Source organism: Ambystoma mexicanum, chromosome 4q (genome assembly GCF_040938575.1).
Source record: "Ambystoma mexicanum isolate Mex_15411 chromosome 4q, UKY_AmexF1_1, whole genome shotgun sequence".
Taxonomy (NCBI): domain Eukaryota; kingdom Metazoa; phylum Chordata; class Amphibia; order Caudata; family Ambystomatidae; genus Ambystoma; species Ambystoma mexicanum.
This window is the reverse complement of record NC_090928.1, coordinates 160,629,048-160,654,773: the sequence shown is the minus strand read 5'-3', so window position 1 is coordinate 160,654,773 and position 25,726 is coordinate 160,629,048. Positions and strand designations below refer to the sequence as shown.

Genomic DNA, 25,726 nt, shown 5'->3' with positions numbered 1-25,726 from the left:
GGAGCTGATTTTGGAGGTTGACGTAGGGGGTGGGAGGGAGAGAGGGTGTGTGCAGGGTGGGATTGTGCGATTAATCGCAATGGTTGTCCATGTCCAGGCTAAACAGGCATGATGATATTTGTTATTGGGGACTAGAGAGGCATTTTGGTGCAGCCAGTCTAGCCATTCCTCAGTTTGGTATGACTTATTTTTAACTGTGCATTTCTGATTAAGCAGTCCTGCTAAGTGTAATTACCTGGCTAGACTGGCATTTGGGTGTTGCCAGTTTAGTTGTTTCTTACTGCAGTATTGTATATTTTTCTGGGCATCTGTGATAAGATGATAGAATATGATATAAGTCATGTATAACACGCCTGTACACAAGTGTTTCTAGGTGTGACGAGCCTGATCCATGACTAAACCGTGGCTGACCTCCTTCCTCCTGGTCTGCCCTCCCAGGTCTATCTTGGGTCCTTTCTCTCCACCACCTCTCTCTCCACTTGTGGTGTTCCCAGGGCTCTAACCTCTCAACCTAGCTCTTCAATGTCTACTTGGCCCACCTGATCTTTACTTTCTCCTCTAACTTCAGTGTTATGCGGATTACACTCAGCTCTCCTTCCGGCTCCCTTCAGCCTCCTCTCCTCTCATCTCCTCTCATGCTCATTCCGAACTGTCTATCCGCGATCCAGGATTGGTGCACCTCCAACGACCTCTGCCTTAAGGCCAGTAAGACGGAGATCCTTCTTATTGGGTCCCCTGATCCCGCTTTCCCTCTTTCAATCTGGCTGCCCTCCTGGGCCCTCTTCCTTCAGCTTCCTATGACGCAAAAAACTTGGTGTCATCTTCGACTCCACCCTCTCCTTCTCTCTGCACATCACGGACCTTGCCAAGAAGGCCCTCTACCAGCTGCACCTCCTCAGAGGTATTCTTCCTTTTCCCACTTCCCCCAGAAGCTCACGGTCTCTCGCGCCCCAGTTCTCTCTAGGCTGGATTACTGCAACAACCTCTTTCTCAATCGTCCTTCCTCTACTTTCCGCCCTCTGCAACTAAACCAGAACAAGACTGCAAGACTTATCCTTGGGCTCAAGCCCAGGGACTGTATCTCTCCATCCATGAAATCGCTACACTGGCTGCAAGGATCAACTTCAAGACCCGCTGCATCATACACAAGGCTTTCTGGGGCCGTGGCCCCACCCATTCACCTCTCTCTTCCAAAATACCTTCCTCCTCTAGCCCTTCGGCTCAACTACCTCCAACTCTCTGAAGGTTCTCCAGGCAGAGAATGGGAGGTAGATCTCTCTCCTCTGCCGGTGGCTCCCTCTGAAATGGCCTCCCTGCCCCTCTCAAACTTGAACCGCACCACCCCAAGTTCCGGAAGCAACTCAATACTTTCCTTTCCTCCTCTGCTTTCTCTATTTCCCTCACCTGCTCACCAGCTGTCCACGGGACCGATTGGTTGCTTGGCTACCCTCAGATTCTCAGTTAGTACCAGGCTCCTCCATAATCAGTCTCCCCTGGACTGGCTCTGGGCCTAGCGGTGTCAGCCCCCATTGGCGCCCCCCCTCCCCCTGTCGTGCCCTGCACTAGCTCTGGGCCTAGCGGTGTCAGCCCCCATTGGTGCCCCCTTCCCCTGTCGTGCCCTGCACTGGCTCTGGGCCTAGCGGTGTCAGCCCCCATTGGCGCCCCCCTTCCCCTGTCGTGCCCTGCTCTGGCTCTGGGCCTAGCGGTGTCAGCCCCCATTGGTGCCCCCCTTCCCCTGTCGTGCCCTGCACTGGCTCTGGGCCTAGCGGTGTCAGCCCCCATTGGTGCCCCCCTTCCCCTGTCGTGCCCTACACTGGCTCTGGGCCTAGCGGTGTCAGCCCCCATTGGCGCCCCCTGCACTGGCTCTGGGCCTAGCGGTGTCAGCCCCCATTGGCGCCCCCCTCCCCCTGTCGTGCCCTGCACTGGCTCTGGGCCTAGCGGTGTCAGCCCCCATTGGCACCCCTCTCCCCCTGTCGTGCCCTGCACTGGCTCTGGGCCTAGCAGTGTCAGCCCCCATTGGTGCCCCCCTCCCCCTGTCGTGCCCTGAACTGGCTCTGGGCCTAGCTGTGTCAGCCCCCATTGGCGCCCCCTGCACTGGCTCTGGGCCTAGCGGTGTCAGCCCCCATTGGCACCCCCCTCCCCCTGTCGTGCCCTGCACTGGCTCTGGGCCTAGCGGTGTCAGCCCCCATTGGCACCCCCCTCCCCCTGTCGTGCCCTGCACTGGCTCTGGGCCTAGCGGTGTCAGCCCCCATTGGCGCCCCCCTTCCCCTGTCGTGCCCTGCACTGGCTCTGGGCCTAGCGGTGTCAGCCCCCATTGGCGCCCCCCTCCCCCTGTCGTGCCCTGCACTGGCTCTGGGCCTAGCGGGTCAGCCCCCATTGGCGCCCCCCTCCCCCTGTCGTGCCCTGCACTGGCTCTGGGCCTAGCGGGTCAGCCCCCATTGGCGCCCCCCTTCCCCTGTCGTACCCTGCACTGGCTCTGGGCCTAGCGGTGTCAGCCCCCATTGGCGCCCCCCTCCCCCTGTCGTGCCCTGCACTGGCTCTGGGCCTAGCGGTGTCAGCCCCCATTGGTGCCCCCCTCTCCCTGTCGTGTGAGGATGACAAAACTTGGGAACCAAAACCTGAGCAGTCAGTGAATAATAGTCAGATAACAGTTTACATTTTTGGAAACACAGATCACAGTTTATTGGAGCATACAATACCAAGGGGGCAGTCCCAGCCATAAAGCACCATGGTTCCTGACCATCTATACCACAAAAACACCAAGCCCCCAAAAAGTGGGGCAAAACTTCTGACTGTTCCGGTGTCCCCTTGCCGCCTCCATGCATGTCGCAAGGCACCAGACATTTGCGCCAGATTGGTGCACAGAGTGCTTCTCCCTCGGGCCACTGCACATGAAGGTGAGGAGTCTCCAGTGTCCATAGGGATCCAGTGCCCGTTGTCTGACTTTGGCTCAAGTACTGCCATTATTTATTTATTTATTAATAATGTGTTACAGTTTATATTTAAACTTTACACATACTGATAAATTATATAAATTCATCATATTACTTATTACATATTTCACATTGTTTCTAATCAGCTAGTCAACTAATCAATTAAAAGATAGAAATAAAAAGAAAGACGGCCATTAGGAAACCGCCCACGGCTCAAGACGCGGCATCCTCCCCGGCTAGGACTTCCCCTAACTGTGCCTGTGAGAGAAATTGAACAATTAGTACAAAATAAAGCCAGGAATGTCACACAATTCCCTTCACACCCACTTACACCTCGATATCCGCTGAAAACCTACAAATTAATACAAATTGAAGCATGCACGCATTTTCAAACCTTAACCCCGACGCACACCGCGTTCTATGGAAACATTGGAACAGCTATACACTATGAAACAAGGAGTTTAAAACACTGTCCTCTGCAGCCACTCCACTTACACCTTGATATCTGCTGAAAATGAAAAATGAATTCAAATTGAAGTCTGCCAGTCTTTGAAACCTTTACTTATTCACACCCAGCACTCTGGTAAAGAATTGAAATGTATACAGCATGAAGCAAGAAATTTAACCCACTTTCCTTTGAACTCACTTACACCTCGATCTACTCTGAAAGTGTATAATTAATGTGAATTGAAGCCCGCGATAATTTGCGACAATATCCGTTTACCCCCTCACAGCTTTGTTGAAAAATTGATCCATTAATCCCCAACTGAGAAAGCCACCATTGACACTATTTACAACATCTCCACTTACACCTTGATCCTCCGCTCCACCTGCGTTCTACCCTCCCCGTCCTTTCCTGCCTTGATAGCTCAGACCCTGGTTCAACAAAACTGTGCTCCCCTACCTACCAATGGATGTGGGTGGGTGGGAATTCGACGGAGGAAGACTGGAAAAGAGGCCGTTTTCCAGTCTTCCTCCGTTTTTATAGGCATTCCCCAGTGCTGGCCAGAAATGCCCACCCTGGGGATGCCCGCCCTGCTCATGGCGTAGCTGAAGGGGAAGTGAGCTGCCTGGCCACGAGGGGAGAGGGGGGCCGCCAGAGGGGCGCCTACGCTATTTGGGACGTCCCTCGAGCGCCCCCTGCAGGGGCTGGAACATCCCCTTACCACGCACTTAGGGGCTGTAACTGTAACCTCTACAGTCCCCTGCCTCGTTGCGCTTACCTAGAGCTGCGCTGCCCTGGCTGCACTTCCTCCTTCCCTCTCCCTGACACTTTCTCTTGCCCCTCCCCCCTGCGCTTGTTGTTGTCGCACTTGCACGATCTGAATGAAACGTTTGTAGTAAGATTGTTTCTCTTGTCCTCCCCTCACTTGTCGTTCCTACAAACAGTTGTGTACAAGCGTGTTATAAGTGACTTGCATCATATCAAGGGACCCCGCAATTAATTTGCCCCACTTGGACCCACAATTACTAGGGCCGGCACTGGGGACAGTCCCGCAAGAAACGGGACGGCTTGACACATCGGCTAAATTCATTCATCCTAAACCATGTTAAAAGTCGGGCGTTTATTTATTTTATAATTTGTATTAGTCAAATGGCGTTTACACACGCCCGAGAATATTTTCAATTCACGCATCTTTAATTAGGGAGAAAGGAATGCCCTGAATTCAAAGTTCACAGGAACCAAAATGGAAAGTCCAGCTGCCGTTGTTTGTAAATACCCGCCAAAGAACTGAGGAGTGCGGCTAAGCAGTCATTCGACAACCGCAGACTCCAAATGTCAAGCATGTGAACTTCGTGTTCGGGTGTCGCATTTTACTGAATACAGACGAACTTTGAAACCCGCGCAAAAATACCAGAGCTCGCTCCGAGGGGCAACTTTCCAGCGAGCAGCTCCCAGGGGGGGGGGGGGGCTGGGGAGTCCTGCATGGAGGCTTCTGTGGGCCATGCATGTGCTGTGTTGCTGTTATTGACGTGTTGCCTCGCTTGAGGTAAACACGTTCGCTGGTCGCAACAGAATACCTAGCACTTTTTCTCAGAAGTGATGCGAAATCGCCCAAAGTTAAGTTAGATGTTATGCTTCCAATATGCAACTAGAATGTTCGCCCTAGCAGGTCCCATCAATGCCATTAGATGCAGCTGGAATTGTATCCAATCTGTTCAGTACATGTGCGTAACACCATACGCCATCTTATCGGCAGTTATACTGCGCAATGCTGTCATTTGCATAAGTCACCAGACCTTCTGGCAGATCTGAAAGCGAATGGGTGGGTTTCGTTAGTGGAAGAGCGTGTTCTTGTGTTGGCGCGTGCAGGCCAGAATTATCCTGAGCTCTGTGTGACAGGCAGTTTCTAGGGGTTGTGTGTCAAGTGCAGAGAGGGGGTAGAATCTACAAGGGGAGGCCTTGTCTTCCCACGGTGCTGAGATGCATTGGCCTGGGCTGAGGTATGCAAGTAGGTTGTAGATTCTGTTGAAGCCACTCCAAATCCGTCATAACACTCCTGCAAGCAATTACCCCCAATAAATGCCATTTTCCACTAAATTGGTCAAACAACGTTTCTCGCTCTTTTTCCATATCCAAAGTAGTGTGCTTCACATGCTGCAGTGGCCAATGAAACCGCAAAATGAAGGCCCTGTGGTCCAGTGAATTCAAACTTGCAACATGTGTTTTAGACAGTGCAAAATGTAGTTAAATCTAGAATAGAACAGGTAGATGTTCTTTAGAACTCCAGGTGAAACTGCCCCTGGAATACTGCCAGCAGCTCTTTATGCCAGCATCATTCTTATGGCATCTTTGGCCTTTCTTGTGAGCGCTCTGGGGACCTGTGTACCACTGGTGTGCCCATATTGCCTTCTTTTCACCACCACATGCACCAGTTCTTTCCCTTTTGTTTGGGTAGGTTCCCTTCTGGGGAGGGGGAGTCTACATCGAACCCCTGCGTACTCATTCCACTTAAACTTCCCTCCACCTGCACTCTGCCATGTTTCTGTCCCTGTGCACCTGTAACATTCATCCTCCTCCTCCACACCAGTAGCCCTCTGCCCCGCCCCTCTCCCCCATTGTGCTCACCCCAATCGGATTCCTATTGATTTGGTGGATGGCACCAGCTGCTGCTTCATGTGTTGCAGCCTTCTGCACGCTGCTAGAGTTTGTGCGCATTGTGACGAATCCCTTGGAGTCCTCACTTGTCCCCCAGAGGGATCCTTCCCGTGGGGCCAGGGAGGTGAGGCCACTACCCGATAGTCCCCCTGGGGATGATGCTCAGCGGGAGTATCCCACGGGAGAGGACCCCCTCCGCAGGAATTGGGAAGACTATCGAGAGTGAACGTGGTATGTTGACCACCATGCCGCCATGCATTGCTCACTCAGCAACGTAGATATGGCACAAGCACCCCCATCCTCTGTCCCATTGTAATCCTATCTATCAGGCAAACAATACAGTGACGAGGAAGAGTGAGGAAAGAATCAGTAAGAATAACTTGGAAAATCCTGCGACAAAGAAGAGCAGGGCAATGTAGAGCCCTATGCGGAACCAAGACCAACATACTGGCTATTACGAACTTGAAAGTCAACCTATGATAAACACTGAAGGACTCTACTGAGTGCCATTCCTGCCCAATAGGAGCATCGAGCTGGGAAGTGAAGCCGCGCTGAGAGGATGTGCTGCATAGCCGGATGCCTGGGTAAACACGCTGGCATTCAAAAAGGCGCAAAAGAGCCAAGACTTGCCCGAACTGGGGAACCAGACATGCAGTGGCAAGGGAAACCGCGATCTCAGTGGTCTGGGCGAGACCCAGCGTGCAGGAAGAAAACAGTCTGGTGGAGCCGCCAAAAGTCAAGAGAGGACCGCAAGAGCCCACTGGAAGCCAGAGAAGCTTACCAGTGTTGCAGAGTTAAAGTGCAAAATGCCAATTTGCACAAATGCCATCTTTCTAAAAGGTGGGTGGAATGTTCAGAACAATGTATGACACTAACGTTATGGCAAGTTTATTTTCTCCAAACATTGGATAAACTACCTTCAAACATAGAATACAGTGGTTCAGAGCATATATAGACTTTTGATAAGGTAAAATAATATTGTCCCTGTACCTTCATGAGTGATGCCTTTACTCAGATTAAATGAATAACCCAAACAAACACATCCGTTTAAGTGACAATAAAGTTCCTGTTCTAGTTGAGGTATGAACAATAAACTCATACCAACATTGTTCAAGCGATCTACTATACAGAATGTTTTTAATGGCCATTGGTGATCTCATTGGGACTTCCTGAAACTAAAGCTTCGGAAATGTTTTTTATTTTTAATTTAAAAGTTGAGATGTAAATTAGATGTGGGATACACTGTGTTTTACAGAAAGATACGTGGAAAGATTTGAATCGACGGCCTGCAATTGTGTGACTGCCAAGTAGGTAGATTCAAACCTACTAGGGCAGTTTGTCCATAATGGGGAAGGACCGCCGACCCACCGTAACCATTGCCCATTATGTATGACCAGTGCATGCCTGATGTAATCACTGAGCACTTCCCCAGCTGCTTGTTGCGGCTGAAGGAGCGCTTCTGGGCTGGATTAAACGATCAAAGGGAAACACATTTTCCCTTTGACCGTTTTATTTCCCGGCATGCATGCTCAAAATTGTCATACCATAGTAAGAAATAGATAGACTGATTCCATTTAAATGACAGTTTACCCATGTAATAGCACTCATCATGCTTGCTCCATCATACTTTAAATGCAAGCAGTATAAGTGCAAAATTTCAAAGATACCTCTAAAACACAACAAATTGCACGCAATGCTCTACACTGCAACAACAAAACAAATCACACATAGCATGGCTCCACAGGACATGAAGGCTACCAATCGGAAAACGCACTTAAGCTCAGCGAATGGTGTAAACTGAACTGAAGCTGCCAACAGCACATCACAGCTCTCTTGTTTTTTCTCCCACTCAGTCCTACTAACTTACCCTATCCTCTTGCTTTTCAGATCTGATAGAGTGCCAGGGGACCACTCCGGTGGTGGCAGTGCGTGCTATAAATATCCTTTAACATAACATAACATAACATGGCATTTTGTACTGTGCAACTATGATGAAGCAAACAAGAGTCTTATGTGTCTGGTCTGGCCTGCATTGGGTCAGCCAGCTCAAACATATTTTCCTTTTGTGGCTTTGTATATTTAGGTAACCACAAAAAGGAGTTATAGGGCGGTTCCCTCCTGTTTATGCCAATCGCTTATAACACTCAAAACAACAGAAGGTAAAGTTATTGTAAGTTATTCCTGTAGCTAGATCCCTAGCCAACAAATAAGTCTCCCTATCTGTGAATAATCTCGAACCAATAAGAGGGGTCCCTAGTTAGTGCTGCTGGGCCGACTACAAATGGTGTCGAGATCTTCTCCCTGGTCTCTCTAAAACACTTTCCTGGTGTCTAGTATGTGCACACAGGTTGGAGCTCGATTCTTGAATTTTAATATGTCGCCCCCAATTTGTGTGTCTTATCGTTAAAAAACACAACAAGTGCTAATCCCAGAGTATCTGGTTGAGAAGCCAGATAACAATGGCGAAAATAAAAAAGATTTTTTTGTGTTAAAAAATTGTGTGGAAAGTGAAGATATTAATTCTTCATAACTCCCAAAGGTTCAGATTGAACCATAAATTATATGGATAACGAATTAAGTTTCCTTGAAACAAGCCCTTTGTTTTCTTTTAGAAAGAGAATGTGGGTCTGGGTTATCCTCCAGGCCTTTTCTATGGTCAACCGGTTTCAGCGGGATTCTTGAGTTGCCGCTTTGTTCAGGACGAATACTTCAAGTTGAGGTATCCTAAACAGTGTCTTCAACACTGTTTAGATGATAGAGGGTGTCCAGGGTTTGGTAGGGTAATTACTTCCTAGTCCTGTATGGACAACAAAAACAAGAAAAAATGGGGACTATAATCAGTCTCTTGTACCAACAGTTTCTACTTAAAAAAGATTTTACTTGAAAGAAGGAGATTTTTTAAGGTACTTCTATCAGTACCACCTCTATAGTGGAATCATACCTCTGTGTTGTAATTCCAGGGTAGCTGCTTGGTTTTTCAGTGGTATCCACTTTGCAGCCAGAATACTCGCAAGGTAGGTCTTATTTCGTCCTTACTTCTGGATATTGTCCCTCTGGGTGCCGGTTTGTTCCTTCCCGAATCGAGTCGTATCCAATACTATGTTCCCCTGTGTCTGTTGTGCTTTTATAGCCGTGTGCGTGGTCACGTGACCGTAATGTCCGATCACGTGATCACGCGCACGCAATCGCGTCTAAAGCGCGAGATCGGGCAAACATGCCTGATGTGGAACCGTGACTCTTAAAGGGGACTTTGTCAAAAGCAGATTGTACGAAGTAAGGGCTTAAGTGCAAGGTGGGAATTGCAAAAATCTGTACCCTAAAATGGGTCATAGTTAGCTAACCCTGTTCATCCAAGGGTCGCCAGAGCCTGCCAGCAGATCTCATCATTAAGGCCAATCACGTGACTGCGTGTTCTGTATATCCACTGTTGTTCCCTCTTTAATAGGAGTGCTGTGATATTTCCACCTCTTGCCGGTGCTTTCACTTTTTCTATTACGGTCCACATAATATCATCTGCAGTGTGATGGTTCTCGATAAAATGTTCTACTAGAGGAGCCGTCCTTTTGCATGTCCTAATATTGGAACGGTGCTCTCCTATCCGTAGTTTTATAGTTCGAGTCGTCATCCCAATATATTTTTTGTTGCAGGGGCATTGTATGAGGTACACAACATTGGTGGAGTTGCAGTTGGTCAGAGTTCTTTGTTCCCAGGGATATTTCCAGCCTATGTCTATTACTGTAGTACGTTTTGTATATTTGCAAATGGTGCAGTTTCCACAAGGTGTATGACCCTGAGCTTTAGGTGTATCCCATAGTGTGTTCGTGTCCATAGCAGGCAGTGATTCTTTGTAAGTGTGCACTAAAGAGTCTCTTAAGTTTTTTCTCCTCCTTATGGCGAACAGTGGTTCCGGCAGTTGTTTCTCATTCACATTGAGTATGTGCCATGCTTGTCGAATTTCCTTCTTAAGGCGGTTAATGATCGGGGAATGGCTGAATACTGCAGTAATGGTCGTATCATCCCTTGGTCTTTTCCCATGTTGGTTAAGAGTAGTTTCTCTTTGTATATTCCTTGCCCGTTTTCTTGCCTGTTTGACAATCCTGTACGGATAATTCCTCTCTAGTAGGTTGTTCGAAAGCCTGGTTGCTTGAATGTCATATTCGGCTCCAGAGGTACAATTCCTCCTAAATCGGAGGAACTGCCCAAAGGGTAGATTTTCTTTCAAGGACCTTTGGTGGAAACTATTATAGTCCAGCAAGGAATTCCTATCCGTGGATTTTTGAAAGACCGTTGTTTCTAGTGTATTACCTCTCCTAGTGATCGACAAATCGAGAAACGTTGCAGTCGTTTTACTGGCCTCGTGGGTGAATTTGAGAAAGGGATTCAATCCGTTAAGCCATTCCATGAAGTTATTCAAAGTTGATTCATCCCCACTGAACAGTAGAAAAATATCATCGATGTATCGTCGCCAGCTGATTATATTGGCGGAAAAAGGATTTGTTTCCGTGTAGATATGGGTTTCTTCAAAATTGGCCACATACAGGTTAGCCAAAGTTGGTGCGAATGTCGCACCCATGGCAGTTCCTGCAATCTGTTCATAGAAGGTGTCTCCAATAATGAAATAGTTTTTTGTTAGCGCTATTTCCGCCAGTTGCATGATTAGCGTAACAGGCATATCCAGAGATTTAGCTCGTAGTATGCTTTCGATGACCCTTAGTGTTTCTTCTTGTGGGATTTTAGAATATAATGACTCTATGTCCATAGTTATAATGTAGATCTCTTCATTATTTAGGACCAGCTCGCTTAAATATACTAGAATGGCAGTGGTATCTTTCACATAAGACCGCATTTTGCTGACCTCTTCTTTTAGAAAAAAGTCAGCAAATTGTGAGAGGGGTTCCAAGATTGAGCCAATCCCTGACACAATAGGGCGACCAGGAGTTGGAAGGACGCCTTTATGTATTTTAGGTAATGCGTAAAAGGCCGGGCATCTCGGAAATTTAGGCGCTAGGAAAGCTGCTTCCTTGCTGCTTATATATCCCTCTGCTTCGGCCTCTTCAATGATCGGATTAATGAGGCTCCTGAGTCTGTTGGTCAGATCACTGCCAAGTCTTTTATATGTAGTCCGGTCATTTATTAATGTGTTCACCATCCTGTCATAATCAGTTCTATCCATGATAACAATCGCACCCCCCTTATCAGCCGGTTTGATGATAATGTCTTCGTTCTTCTTCAATTCTTTTAGGGCTATATCTTCCTGTCTGGTCATATTATGGTAAGTGCCCAAGTTGTCTTCTGTTTCTATTTCATCAAGTTTCTTGAGAATAAGTTTCTCGAAGGTCTGGGACTCTACACTTATGCTGTGTGGAGGTGGATAATATGTAGATTTGTTATGTAGTCCAGTCACATCTCGGGGTCCATTGTTTTTATCCTCCGCAAAAAACTGTTTGAGTCTGATCTTCCTCATCAGTTGTGTAATTTCTATTCTGGTCTGGAACGGATCATGGGGAGTAGTAGGAACGAATGAGAGCCCCTTCTGTAATACATCTAGTTGAATTCGTGTGGGAATGAAAATGGAGAGATTGACTACCAGGGATTGGTTAGTAGGTATTAAGGGTTGTACTGTGGGGTGCTGTTCTGCTGGTACCATCCTTTCCCTCTGTTCCTGGTGACCCTGGGTGATTGATTCGGCCACCATCCTCTGGCCCTGCCTCGTCCTCTCGGGGCCTGAAAACCCCGGGTGCTGCCAACTCTATTTTGTTGGTTACCAAAGGTGACATTGCCTCCTGTTTTGCTGGCATCTTCGTCTGAGCTTCCACTTGAAAAATTCCAGTTACCCGGTCTTGGTCTATTCCTCTGTTGCCTACCTCTCGTAGGCCCCATATTTGGGACATTAGTATTTTTTTCTTGCTCTTCATAATATACATCTGTCGTGGATGGATATTTGTATATTTAGGGCCTGATTCACAGAAGCCTTTTATAATGGTGCAATCTCTTTGAAAAAAGCTCTGTGAATCAGGCCCTCAATGTGAAAGCCAGCATGTGTATGTTCTTATGTGCAGATACTGGCACATATTGCCAGTTTAGACACGTTTTCTTATGGTATCCGTACTGGCATTATGCACAGCATGAATATACTCTTATATGAGAATGCTAGGACATGTAGGTGAGGTCCACAGGAAAATGTATGGGAACGGCTAATGTGAAATCTGCAGATATTGTGGGGGAAAGGCATCATGGAAATGCTCCTGAGCACTGTTGGTGACTTGCATCTATCGGATTTTTCATGAAGTACCCTACAAAACTTTACACCCAATTTTGCACAGAGGGTATGCAGCATAATGCACCATTTTACCCTATTATTTCCAAAAGGTTCTCAGGGGTAAACCCTTCCCAGCCCCCGGAACGGTTCGTGTTCCCTAGCTACTTGTGGTTGATCTTGCAAAGTTGTGGCAAATATTTACACCCCACCAATTAGAAAATCCACCACCCACCTCTGGAAACCTAAGAGACCTTTATGATTCATAAGTGTATTATACAGACTGAAATAAACCAGACATTCAGGTTCAAAGTATATGAAAAGCTTCCTTACAATTCGAAGTTCTGGAAACACTAGTCTTGTTGACCAGTGTTCTTTCTTTACTTGATTGGATAGTTCTTTATCTAGTTTTGTGAATGGGAATAATGGGGTTACAGGATATGCTGTAATTTTCAATGTATTGTATTTATGTATGGCATTTCTATAGCACCAGCTAACTGCTTCACGTAGAAACACAAGTGCATGTTGGTTGGGTGAAGAGTATAAATCGTGCATCATGCGCTGACTCTTTGCTCAGATTTGGTAAGAGTGGGGGTGATTAGGGATGTGGGGTGGAATATTGCTAAGCTGAGGAAAGGATTTCATTATGATCTTACCTTTTACCATGGGCATAGTAATATTGCAGCGATTGGAGTCTGGGCAATACTTTCTTTCTCAACAGTGCCGTCTTTAACTGAAGTAACTTAGCAGCTTTAATGGGGAATGCATGTTTCAGATAGTTGCCCACATTGTTTGCATGTGAGGGAGACTGAGATTTATTTTGTATTGATCTGTCCTATGTACGAAAATTGAGAAGACTGAGGCTAAAGCCGAGATTTATTGACGCTAGGATTTGCAATGCATAGTTGCTATTGCGGCCTGCAAAAGAACCAACAATGTTTCTCTTGTCTCTGCTGGATCATCATAAATTTATTGAGATTGGGTTACCAGGAAAAACTTTTTGGATAACAATTTATTATGTCTTGCTTCTGATTCAAGCAATGCAACAGTTTGCAACAGTTTTCTCTTACATATGATTTAAAATCTTGGTGCTTTCAGAAGGAAAGCAAATTTCAATCCTCTGATTTACCTTAGCTTTGCCTATTTGTGATGACTTGGAGCACATGGTTTGAATCAAATACTTGGAATTTAGTTTTTAGCGGCACATTCAGCGTTGTCATAGTACATTTATGTCGCCCGCCGTTTGTTTCCTATGTGCAATTGATTTGTTCCTCCACCTTTGGTGATAGTGATGACCATCATCTCTAATGTATGGATGATTCAATTATGTGTACATAAATATTGTTGCTAAGCAATTTTCATTTTAACTATTAGTCTTTAGCAATTGTTCTTAAAATGTTGATTGTATTGGGGGTTTTGGCATTAACCGAAATAAAGTATCAATGAATGAATGAATGAAAAAAACAGTTCCTAATTGCATTTACAAAATGGCTGCCATAAAACAGAGTTTTTACCATGGTACATATTATCTGCATAATGAAGCACATGTTTTAGACTAGGGGCCCCTCTAATAGATATCCACAGGGGTTCTGAAAGGGGGACAAATCCCTCCCTAGCCAAACCTACTGGCGAAAACAAAAGATTGCTAATTGTCCAAGCATTCTGTGTATTTTCAATTTCTCCTGTACAGGTAGCATGCAAGCTCTTAATTCATAGTATTGGAGGTATGGTAGGAGAAAGCCATGGATTCTGAAACAAACTTCCTTCAACTACCTGTTCTCTTTTGCTAGAATGTGTTATAATCAATCAAGGTTGAGGCTCATTACCTTGAGCCCTCTCTTGGGACAGCCATGGTAATTACTTGATGATGTCATAAACTGGGAAGGCGCAAGAAGTGCTTTATAACCCTCTTCCAGTCTGCTGTAATTGCAAGTGATTTGAACTCGTAAACTCTGCAAATGTGTCCTGGAGGTCACGGCGCAAGGACATGCATGTTAATGCAATTCAATAATCTCATTTCATGTAATAGATAGGGAATGCCAAGTAGCCGCTTGGTTCCCAGCCCACGCAAATGTCTGAAGACATGTGCGACTTTGAGGTGGAAATGTATATTAAACATTTGTCTTTCGCAGCTGTTTCAGAAATCCTTTTAGTGAAATCAATTAGCCATGTCGAGGCCCGTATTAGAAAGCGTCTTGTAACTGTAGAAATGCCTTCGGTCTACCACAACAGGAGTTGTATGACGTCTGCCATTGCTTCTCACCAGGAAATTGGGACAAAGAGCTCTCCCGTCCCCTCTATGTTCCACACACGGATGTCCTGTCATCTGATATTTGTCCTTTTTCCTTGTACTGTCCGGTTCATAGTCTACCAACAGGTTTAAACCCGCAACACCATGTTGAAGACCCAGAGACCTGATCAATAAGATGGAAGATACACAAATGTGAAATTGATGGCCACTTCAAACCTGACATCGGCATGATCTGTCCAACGTTCCGCTCTGGCTAGTGCAGGTGGATAGCAAATTGGGTTTTGCTTTGAGTTGCACATGGCCGTGGATGGAGAGGGAGAATTTGGATAGGTTGTTCAATTATGTAATGCAAACACTCATGAAGCAAGCTCGATGATGACATTGATGGGATTGTGCAGGAGATGAAATTCATTGGCCATAACTGGGTGTGCAACACACAAGCAATCTTCTTGTCCCTATGGAGTTTCTGACAATCTTTGCACCGTTTGGGAGTGCCAGTGAGTCGAAGGAGTCCAACAAATGAGATTTGGTTAGTCTCGCAAGTTGGTTTCTGGCAGGAGGCTGGTCTAGCCTTATTTTTCATGGCAAGCACATCCCTGAATTGTGCTTTTTTGTAATTGGGGGAAATGTGGCTATATTTAAGACTGATTGCTTTCAAGTGACTATCCATTTGCTCGAAGAAGAGGGCCCATATCCCAGCCCGCATTTCGGGGGACACTAACAACACGGGCAAACTGTTTGAAATCTGCATGGAACTCTTCAATCCTAATGCAGACTCCAGTTCTCCCATGACATCCGTGACCCTCTGTACTTCACTGGCCTCCCATTTCTTATTCAAAACTCAGGTCACCCTGTTCTCACTCTCCTCTGCTCCCATCCCTCCTCCCTCCCAAGCTCTCAGGCCTCCCTTGGCCCCCCTCTCTCTTTCCATCCTACTCTTCTCTTTCTCGCCCATAGCACCAGTTGAGATCTCTAGACAAGTCCTCTCTACGAAAGTCTCCTCCAGACAGGTCCTCACCTGCTCCTCCAGAACTATCAAGGACAACATTGCCTCCCTTGCGAACTCCTTGGCCTATTTCTGTAATCACTCCTTTGCCACTGGCTCCTTCCCTCTACCCCTCAAGCACTCCCTTGTGCATCCTCTCCTCAAAAAGCCCTCTACCGAGCCCTCCTGCTGTCTAACTACCGCCCTATCTCAATTACCCCCTTCCTGGAAAAACTTCTGCAGAAGAGGCTGGTCATCTCCCTACTGATCCATCACACTAAATCTGTTGGTTGTCTCCATGACCACCAGTCAGATTCAGGGCATTCAGAGGCATGGAAACTGCTCTACTGAAGACCTACAAGGACTTGCTCTCAAATCTCAATTACAACTCTCCATCCGTTCTTCTCCTTCTGGATCTTACCTCTGCCTTCAACATGATCAATCATGCCACACTAACGAATCGGCTCTGTGACTCCCTTGGTATCACAGGCCTGGCACTTGACTGGTTGACCTCAATCCTCTCCGACTAACCTTCCCACATTCAACTCAGACCTTTTCTCTCCCCCATCACAATCTCCACCTGTGGCTTCCCTCAAAGCTCTATCATCTCACTGTGGCTCTTCACCATCTACCTAACATCTGCCTTGCCCCTCTGACCAACCCGATCTCCTCCTTCTCTCCTTACTTCCAGTGTTTTACAGACAAAATGCAGCTCTCCTTCAAGCTTCCTTCCACTTCCGCCTCTTCCTTGTCTATCATCTCTGTCTGACTGCTATTCAGTCATGGTGTCCTGCCAATGATCTCTGCCTTAATGCCAGTAAGACTGAAATCCTTCTCATTTGGACCCCAGCTTCCTCCTTCCTTCCCTCTGCCCACCCTCTATGCACCCCCTCCCCTCTCCCTCTTGTGAGGCAAAAAGCCTTGGTGTCATCTTTGACTCCTCTCTCTCCTATTCTCCTCACATCGCGGATCTTGCCATGAAAGCCCACTATCAGCTACACCTCATCCGAGGCATTCTCCCTTTCCTCACCTTCCCCTGAAACTGAATGTCTTCAGAGCTCTTGTCCTCTCTAGGCTGGACTACTGCAACATCCTCTTCCTCAATCTCCCTTTTTTTCCTCCCTTCGCCCCCTTCAACTAATCCAGAACAGGACTGCAAGACTTATCCTAGGCGTCAAGCCCAGGGACTGCATCTCTAAAATCTCTCCACTGACTCCTGGTTGCTGCTCGGATCAAGTTCAAGACCCTCTGCATCATCCGCAAGGCTTTCTGGGTTCTAGGACCCGCAAAATCTAACTCTCTCTCCCTAGATAGTACTAGAGCCCTTTGTTCTTCTAGCTCCATCTATCTGCAGATCAGACACTTCTCGAAGCAGAGAGTGGGGGGTAGATCTCGCTCTCCTCTGCAGGAGTCGCCGTCTGGAACCTGTTCCCTGGGCTACTCACGCTTGAGCCGGATCTCCTTAAGTTCCAGGAGCTCCTCAAGGCCCTCCTTTTCTCTTTTTCCTTCCCTCTCCCTCCTTACCTGCATACGAGACAGTGCAATGGCCATTTGAATGAAATCCCGGAAGAAGCAAGACCAGTGAATGGAAAAGACAAATGGTGACATGCATTGAGAGATCTTACGCTGAGACGTCCGTTGATGTCCGTTGTACTCCCTGTTTTAGATAATTGATATTAAAACAGTTATCATTTTGCCAACTACCTGAGTCGTTCGATTATTGATGTTTGAGTAACTTCTACATCCCCATCCATCTCAAGGGTATTGCTACCTCATCTTAAAGGGCTGGAAGACTCCAATTCACCTATCTGCTGCAGTGACTGGCTGCCTGGTTGTTCTACAGGGCACCAGGCCCCCGCACCCAGTCCACCCCCTTCCTCACACTTAGCATGTGGACCCCAGCACCCCCTTTGCCCCTTGCACTCCCTGGCACTTGCCCTCCTGGCCTTCCCTTAGCACTCTGCTAGCCCCGGTGGCCCTACACCCCCTCGTCTGCCCCCCCTTTCACTTGCACTCGCTCCTCTTTACCCTGCACTCCCCCTTCCCTCCCTAGCACTTGGTATTTCGTGCAGACCGCCACCCCCCCTCGCACTTATTGTTACTGCACTTGCCCCCCCGCCCACCTATTTTTTTGCCTTGAAACACCATTTGTTGCATAGGAACCTTACACATGTCTAATAAATAAATAAAGTATTATGCCACTTGGAAAGCGGGCTTAAAGCAAGTACAAGCAGTGCTTGTGTATTTTCTAAATAGTGCCCCAACCCTTTCTGTAGCATCTGTGATCCACAGCGGCTCTGCAATGCACGGTCTCTGGAAAGGAAGGGGGCATCCTTCTTTCTGAAGGTCGGTAGTTGCCTTTTGGATGAATGTTTTGGAAGGTCATGCCAGACTGCTGGTGCCAGGTGTGAAGAGCAGACGCCAGCTGCCCTTGTTATGTTAACGTGCAGCTCTTGAGGGTATGGTTACTGACCGATGTGAGGCGGTTGGAGCTGGGGGAAACATATTGCATTTCATAAAGTCTTACCGGGAGCCAGTGGAGTTGCTTCAGAGCAGGGGGCCATGTGTGTCCTTTCAGCAGTGGGAATGGCAGTTGCTGCCGCGGAATTCTTCCGTCTGGTTGTTCATTGGTGCTGTCAGCGTGCAAGGCATGGCAGTGAACGGGCTTTGCACCTGTTACGCCCTTATGAATGGCGGAAGTTGCTCTTCAAAGAATATGAGTGGGAAAAAAAGTCGGATGAAAGCGACTGGTTCTGACAGTCTTATTTACGTGTGTCCCCATCGATCAAAGGGAGTCAAGGCGGAGTCTTGGAAAATAAAAAGTATTAAAACATCATTGTTCTTGATCGTATTCCCAGGGGTGGACTGGGAACCAAAAGAGGCCCTGGAAATAATCTTCCAAAGTGGCCCCATATTACACATTGTGAGCTAGCTCACCCCTTTTCCTATGAGAGAATGTGAAAATAAAATACGAGAGAGGCCCAGGGTGCAGAGGCCCACCTAGTACCCCGTAGGCCAGTACAGCCTTGCGTATTCCTCGATTCCACGAGAAGGAAATTGGTTTTGAGTAATTGAGTTTATTTGCATCTGTTCCTATTTATATTGCAACAGGAGTAAATATGAATATGGATCTTTTGCTCGGATACAGTGCTTCTTGCCAGAACCTTCTTCCAGTTTCTAAGAATTGCAATACGTGTTTTTGTTGAATAGTTATTGATGTATCCACTTTGGAAGGATGAAACACTAAGGGCCGTGGGATTGGAGCTTGAGAAGTGCAGGCTACCCTCGTGTAATAGGCCAACACTTTACTCCTGGGCTTTCCAACCTTGACGTCATAGTTTGGGAATCCAATCAGCAGTGGCATCAGACAGGGAGCAATGACATTGATGTAATACTTTGCAACCATCAATCAAAGGAGAGATGATGGCGGTGCTTGAAGTATTCATTAGAAAGCACGGTGTACAGTCAAAATGTCGAAAAAAAAGGTCGAAAGAAAAATGTAGAAAAAAAAGGTCGAAAAAAAAAGTCGAATTCCCTTTTTTTAAATTATATATTTATTTTGGGTTCCGGGAATAAAAAAAAAATGGGTAGAAAAAAAAGGGGGTGTTGGTGGGGAACTCCCCCATTTCGAATAAAAAACGAATTAAAAAAAAATGTTTTTTTTTTTTTTACATTTTTTTTCTGGCATTTTGACTTTCGACCTTTTTGTTTTCGATTTTTTCACTATGAACCAGAAAGCACCTATTGCATTGGTTATCTTTCTTATGCATGACGAGTCATATCAATCTTGGACATCCATGGCAAGAAATAGGGGGGGGAACCGCTCAGAGGGTTTCTATTCCCCTCACCCAACACTACAGTCACTGGCTGCTGCACTACTCTTTCTCAACCTTCATGCAGCCCCAGGGTATTTATTTTAAAATTCAATTTAAAAAAAAAATTATGCATGTACTTTGAAAATGCAGATTTGGGGCCCTGTTTGAGAGTCTGGCCCAAACCCTTTGACTGTTACTGCCACATGGCCCCATTAATTTACTGCAGGCTTAAAAGTGGTGATAAGTTGGTGTGATGTTGTTGCTCATTTTTGGAGTCCATAAAGCCCCATGGGGATTTTGTCCGATTTACTGTGAGCGATATTCTGCCGCTGTAAACCCAGCAGTTTCTGGAGGTCAAGTTGAGGATTTACCTCCAGCTGTTGGTGGTAAAACCTCCACTTCACCTTCAGGCTCGGCATTCGGCTGTGTGGGAAACTGGAGGTAACGTGACAGGATCCATTACTGTTTTTTTCCCCCTCACATTCAAACTCCTCATCAAGCCCTTTGTGCTTTCTAGACTTTTCTTTTCAACCGTTTGTGTATTCTGTATCATTCCAGATTTGCAACGTTACCATGTAAGTTATTGTCTTGTATATCAATGGTGGAGGCGCTCGGGTCTTTGGAAGCTTGACTTCTTATTGGGCAGGTTCGGGTGCAATTCTAGAATGTCTGAGTTTGGAACTCAATTTTTTAAATTTTTAACAAAATCCTTGCCAATAAAGTTGTCTGTTATTGTGAGTGAGCTCTGTCTTCGTTTCCTTAGCTATGTGTGCATCAACATAAAGTAGTAGTAGTTGTCATTTGTGTTTCGCCTTTCACCATTGGGATGGTCCCAACGCACTGTAGGTTGAACGGCCTCGGGGGACAGAAAGTCCAGGTATAGGAAAGTCGTCGGGTTTCGAATGCATGTGTGTATTTTAGACAAGACGAAGGTAGGTAGGGGTGGCCAGGTCCCTGTTAGCCACCTATATTGAGATGGCATGTGGAAGGGTGCTGGGAGGTAGTTGGGGGAGCACGCAGCAAGAACAGGAGAGGCATTGCGTGCAGCTAGCCCGAGTTTATCATGGGGCATCGCTTCATTTTTAGGACGGAGGTGTTGTGCAATGTGTCTTGGAGTAGTGCATGTAGTGGATGGGTGCTGAGAGGTAGCTTGGAGAAATTGCCAGAGCAATTATGTGTGCCGCTAGACCGCATGTTATTGTAGGGTAGCTGCCAAAGCAGTGAATCAACAAGCGGCAGGCCCCCTGCTTCTATCAAATGCTATGCCGGCCTGTCTGTGGTGGAGATGGCCGAACAGGGGATTGACCCCCCCCCTGGATTCCACGTCAACTGGAGTGCCCTACCCTGGCAACCTTTCTTGACCTCAGCACCCTAGGCCTCTTTTGTGTGGTCACTATTTGATTTCCAAATGTTCTCATAGGGAAAGGGTTCAGCTTGCTGAAATTGCCACTTTTGATTCCTAGTCCACCCCTGCAGGTAACCCCTTCGTGCAGTCACCCTCTTTTCGCTTTTGGTGAACATCAATTTGTGTTCATCACCAAAGTCAAATCTCCACCCTGTGCAAAGCCTATCTGATGTTGCCATCTTGTTTACATGGGGCATCAGCGGGACGATGGGAAGCCTAAGATCCATAGTACAGGAATACATTAGAGTGCTCCACTGTCACTGTAGAACCCCTGTCACTCTCCCTCCGTGTCGTTTTTACTTATATATGACGGCTGTTTCCGCCACACCAATCACATTGTCCTTTTGATATGGAAAGCGGCTGGGGAGGTGTTACAGAGTGCGCGCCATTGTGAATGCATGCAAGATGTGCTCCCTCAGAGACATATTTCCAAAGCCACCTGGCAGTTTTATTCGTCACATAAAAGTGTACAGGATTTTCCTCATTCGTGTGACTCCATTCCCACCCACCCTCGCACCTTCCTTGCAGAGTGCGTTCTTTCGCCTGTTCGCAGGGCAGAGCGTAGGACACGGTGCCTCATATCCAAACCTGCGCTTTATGCGTCTCTGCCAGGACTGAGGCAGCACATGTCCCTTTGAAACTCTGGTGCCTGACTAATGCACAGCATTTTCTGAACATCTGTAAACATCTGCCGCGGAACTCGTATTTTTGCACCCCCCACCCGCCTTTTCCTCCTCTTGCGCTTCTTGTATTCTTCACCAGTGCTTTTCCAGAACGTTTGTAGAAACTTGTTTTATTTCAAGGGCAACCTCTTCCTCTATGAGGCAGAAATTAGAAGACATGTGTTGTTCCCCTCCCGTGTTAGGAGCAGAAATTCACAAAATTTCCACTGTAATATTTTTCCGAGAAGGGGACAATTATAATGCGTGAACTCTGATTCTACCTATGATACCCCAAGTGCTTGTTGTCATTTAGACTATCTGTACATTTCACTTACGTGTTTGACATCCTACTTTACACCTGGCATGCCCCAGGCATAGTGGGACGGTTATCCCCAGACGTGGGTCCCGTGCCTGTTGGGCCTAGAGACCCAAGCTACTCCCCTGATGAGGCCCAACAAGGCCTAAACATGTTTGGAGATGCTTGTGGTCTCGTGCAGAAGGGATGTGACCTAGCAGTTTGGGGTGGTTGCCCCTTTAGGGGTGGGACCAGGCCTGATTTGCAAATGGTCTTTCCTCTTTTGTAATCGCTTGGCTGGCGAATAGAACGATGGTCTGGAGGGTTGCAAGAAGCAATGCCAGAGGTGAAGATTAATTCAAAACCTTCCAGCCATCACCTTTTTTGTTTTGCTATAGTGCCCACTGGGCCAAGCCAAGTGGGTACTGTAGATATATTGTAGATTGTTATAACATTGAAATTCTTGTTAATCTTTGTTTAAAGGGAAGTTATGGATGCAGCACCAGAAAAGCAAACACAACAAACAGACATGATTATATTAGAAACCACAACAGTGCGCGCACCATAAAACCACCATAACCCTGCCACATTGCTAATGCCTCCACATATAGTGCAAGGAGACAATGCAAATGGCAGGTGTGCATAACTGAGGTTGTCAAGAACCACCAACTGGTGTGGGGGTTGGGAAGCCAATCCAGTAGACCTGCAAATAGTTTCACACTAAAAATCAACCCAATAGCTAGGAGTTGGTGGGATTTAGGAGATTAGGGGTTTCCAGTAAGGTACAAGTGCCAAGTTCAAACCACTGTTCATTAGCAGCATACGCTCTTCGCATGTATTGGCCTGCAGTTCCCATCACCCCGAGCCAGCGTAGTCAATGGTGGAGAATCATGGGAGTTGAGTCAGAGCATTTAAAGGGCCACAGCAAGCATAACACTACTTGCCCCTCTTCGACGCAGACATACAGTATCCAGGTACTTCCCAGCTGTGCACATCAACCCAGCAGCAAAGCCGTGTTACATGTTCCCTCTATCCCTCACGAACCTTACCCACTCCCCTTGCTTTCTGATCCACCTGTGATGTAAATGGCAGCGGTATGCGATGGAAATCTCAGTGACGTAACAAACAACATATACTATGTACATTGTGAAGCCACTCTCACGCAGCAGGTGAAATCCAGCTGCCTCCCACCTCACCCCCAAAAACACTCCCAAGTCTACAGTCCTCCCATCTACTTGGCTCAGTGCAGTTCCCAGCCCGCCACACCTTGCACCTACGGGAGACTGAATTTCCCTTCTGCATACACATCACACAGGAGCCTTCTCCACAAATGACATAGAAAACCTACATATCTACAGAGCCTGGTTACAACTCCGCTGCATCAGCACCCCAACAGTCTTGCTTTGCCCCTCTGTGTTTGACGAAAAAACGATCCCACTATTCTTGAAGATCCCATAGCGCTCAACGACCATGCAAATGGCAACAATGTGCAATATAAAGCCTAATTACACAATATCCTGTCTTTAGGAACTCTGATGTCAAAACATGGACTTAGGCATAGAATGTCCATGCTTTGGATGTCTGAGCATTTAGGCATTAGGTCTCCTAGAAGCCTAGGTGATCCATTAATTAGGACAATCTTTCAGATGAGACGGCCAGGACACCCCTTTTGTAACACTGACCCCATCTGAGAAAATCAGCCTTCAAGGAATAGTTCTCCATTGCACAGTTACTATACAACATGACAAGCAAATGTTCCTGGAAGAAATGCTGTCCTTTCATCCCCACCATGTTCACTTGACCACTTTGGGTAGACATTTTAGCTTGGAATTCACTTGAGACTAATTGGTGCTTCAGGCTTCTCTACCTATAAGGGGACAAACAACGTTTTTTTTAAAGATCTAAGATCAGTGGTGGAAATGACTCAAAGGAGAAAGCATATTGTTGGTAATCCCAGATGGTGAAAAGGGTCAAAGGCTTTAGTAATCTCCGAAAGTGTACTGAGATGCTGCAGGTCCTTGAATTCAGTTCCTCGACAATTGAGTTCCATGCAGAAACCTCTTGCGCTCTCTTTTTATGGGCTAAAAACATCACCACAACGCTTACACAAAAAGCCATTGATAGACTGACGAGCAACGATTCTGGAGCATTTTTTGTGTATAGTTAAATCTGGCCAAATGTCTCTTGAAAGTCTATTTCTGAATGAAGGGTTGCTTATTCTACCAAAGCGTTGAACATTCTTAAATTAAAATGTTATAGGAGATCGCCATTTTGTGCAGTTTGCTATAGAACTTACTCCCAAGGGAGGCAAATGCAATGGGGTGTTGATACTGCTCTGTAATCGCATGTTAATAAATGTGAACTAACAAATGCTTGCTTGCAGCGCAGAAGAAATTAGTTTGTGGTTTACGTATTGCCTTACCGGCAAGCATATGAGCCATGAATTGACTAAATATGCACCCAATACTAAATTATGTGATTTGACTTTGTTTGGAATTTTTGATGGAGCATCTGAATGAAGGATTGAATTGAATGACTTGGGGCAAAGTGGTTACAGGATGAATGACCCGGGAGCCACCTTTACAATGCCTGGATGTGTAGGCTTGGTGAATGCCCACCCTGAAGCCAAGAGGATAATCATATGGCACTTAGTGGGAAATTGTATTCATTCGAGAAGAATTAAGTCTTTTTGAAGTCTCCACACGATACCTAACCTGTTGCCTCGCGTCTGTTTTTGTTTCCCCAGTTAATTCCGGCGACGGCATCGACTACAGCCAGCAGAAGCGTGAGAACATTGGCGACCTGATTCAGGAAACACTGGAGGTCTTCGAGCGCTACGGAGGAGAAGATGCTTTTATTAACATTAAATACATGGTCCCCACCTACGAGTCGTGCTTGCTAAATTAGAAGAACACCATAGAGAGAAGCCAAATCAAAAAGTGCAGTGTCCTCTTGTTTCTTAAGAGCATCATCACTCTTTCCCTATAACCGTCTTATTATTTATGACGTCTTTCTCTACAGCTGCTATGAAAGCATCTTTTGGGCCAATCAGACTATTAGCAGGTCTGGGAACAAGGCTATGTGGTACATAAATGGCGACTGTTCACTAGTTCACAATGGCGTACTGTGCTCATTTGTACCCGGAATGATTTGCATCTTTATAGCAGAGTCGACTGGCTCGGCAGCCACAGTGAAATCTCTCCACTTGTATAGACAATAAACTATCATTTTCATACGCAACTCCAAATGCCTGGTCTGTGTCTGGGAGGAGCAGAATGGGAGGCAGGGTGGATGATGTCAATGGTTGTTACAAGAAAGGTTTACACTTGTTACTTGCTGGGTGTTTGTCATGGAAGAGAAACACCAATTCTGCCAAATCTCTTCAGCTGTGTGGAGTAATACCTTGGTATTCACAGTGAAGCAGTACAATGACACTAGGGTGACAAGAGTAAAATAAAAAAAAACGGGGCCAGGCCATAAACATAGAAGTAGAACTACAATACAACTGTAGTCCTACTTCTATGTCGCTGAACTGTTGTCGGGTGCGGGGAGGGGGTGTGCTCACAGGCGCACCCCTCTCATTGGAGGAGAGGGCCCGGGAAGGGGGAGGAAATGGGTGCGTCAAAAGCATTCACGCCCCCATTTACTCAGAGGAAAAGTAGCGCCGGGACCCAATTTTGGGATTTCTAAATCGGGTCCCAGCAAAAACCGGGACCGTAGCGAGCCAGCCTTCCAATTCCTGGACGGGGTTTGGAAAATGAAAAAACTCCCGGGACCCCGGGACAGAGGGTGATTTCCCCAGACTGTCCCAGGAAAACTGGGACATCTGGTCACCCTAAATGAGACCCTAGGTAGCATTTCCATCAGCCGTAAAACGAGCAGAAGAATGTTATTGGCCACCCTTACATTTAATGTTTTAGCCTTCAGGTGTTCATTAAAATCATACCTGTCTGAAATCCCAAAATAGAAACGTGTTTTTTTATTTCAGGTGTCATGCAACACATGTCAAACATTCAGTTTTTTC

At 46.6% G+C, this 25,726-nt stretch overlaps 1 protein-coding gene across 3 annotated transcripts in view; it reads left to right on the top strand.

The window, feature by feature from the left end:
• The window catches only part of PACRG (parkin coregulated), a 1,057,472-nt gene extending 1,032,530 nt beyond the window's left edge, over positions 1-24,942 (top strand). For all 3 annotated transcript variants that reach the window (XM_069607688.1, XM_069607689.1, XM_069607690.1), the window contains exon 5: positions 24,449-24,942. In XM_069607688.1, coding sequence (XP_069463789.1) covers positions 24,449-24,609 — 161 coding nt within the window. In that variant the 3' untranslated portion in view covers positions 24,610-24,942. The remainder of the gene's footprint in view (positions 1-24,448) is intronic.
• The last annotated feature ends 784 nt before the right edge of the window (positions 24,943-25,726 follow it).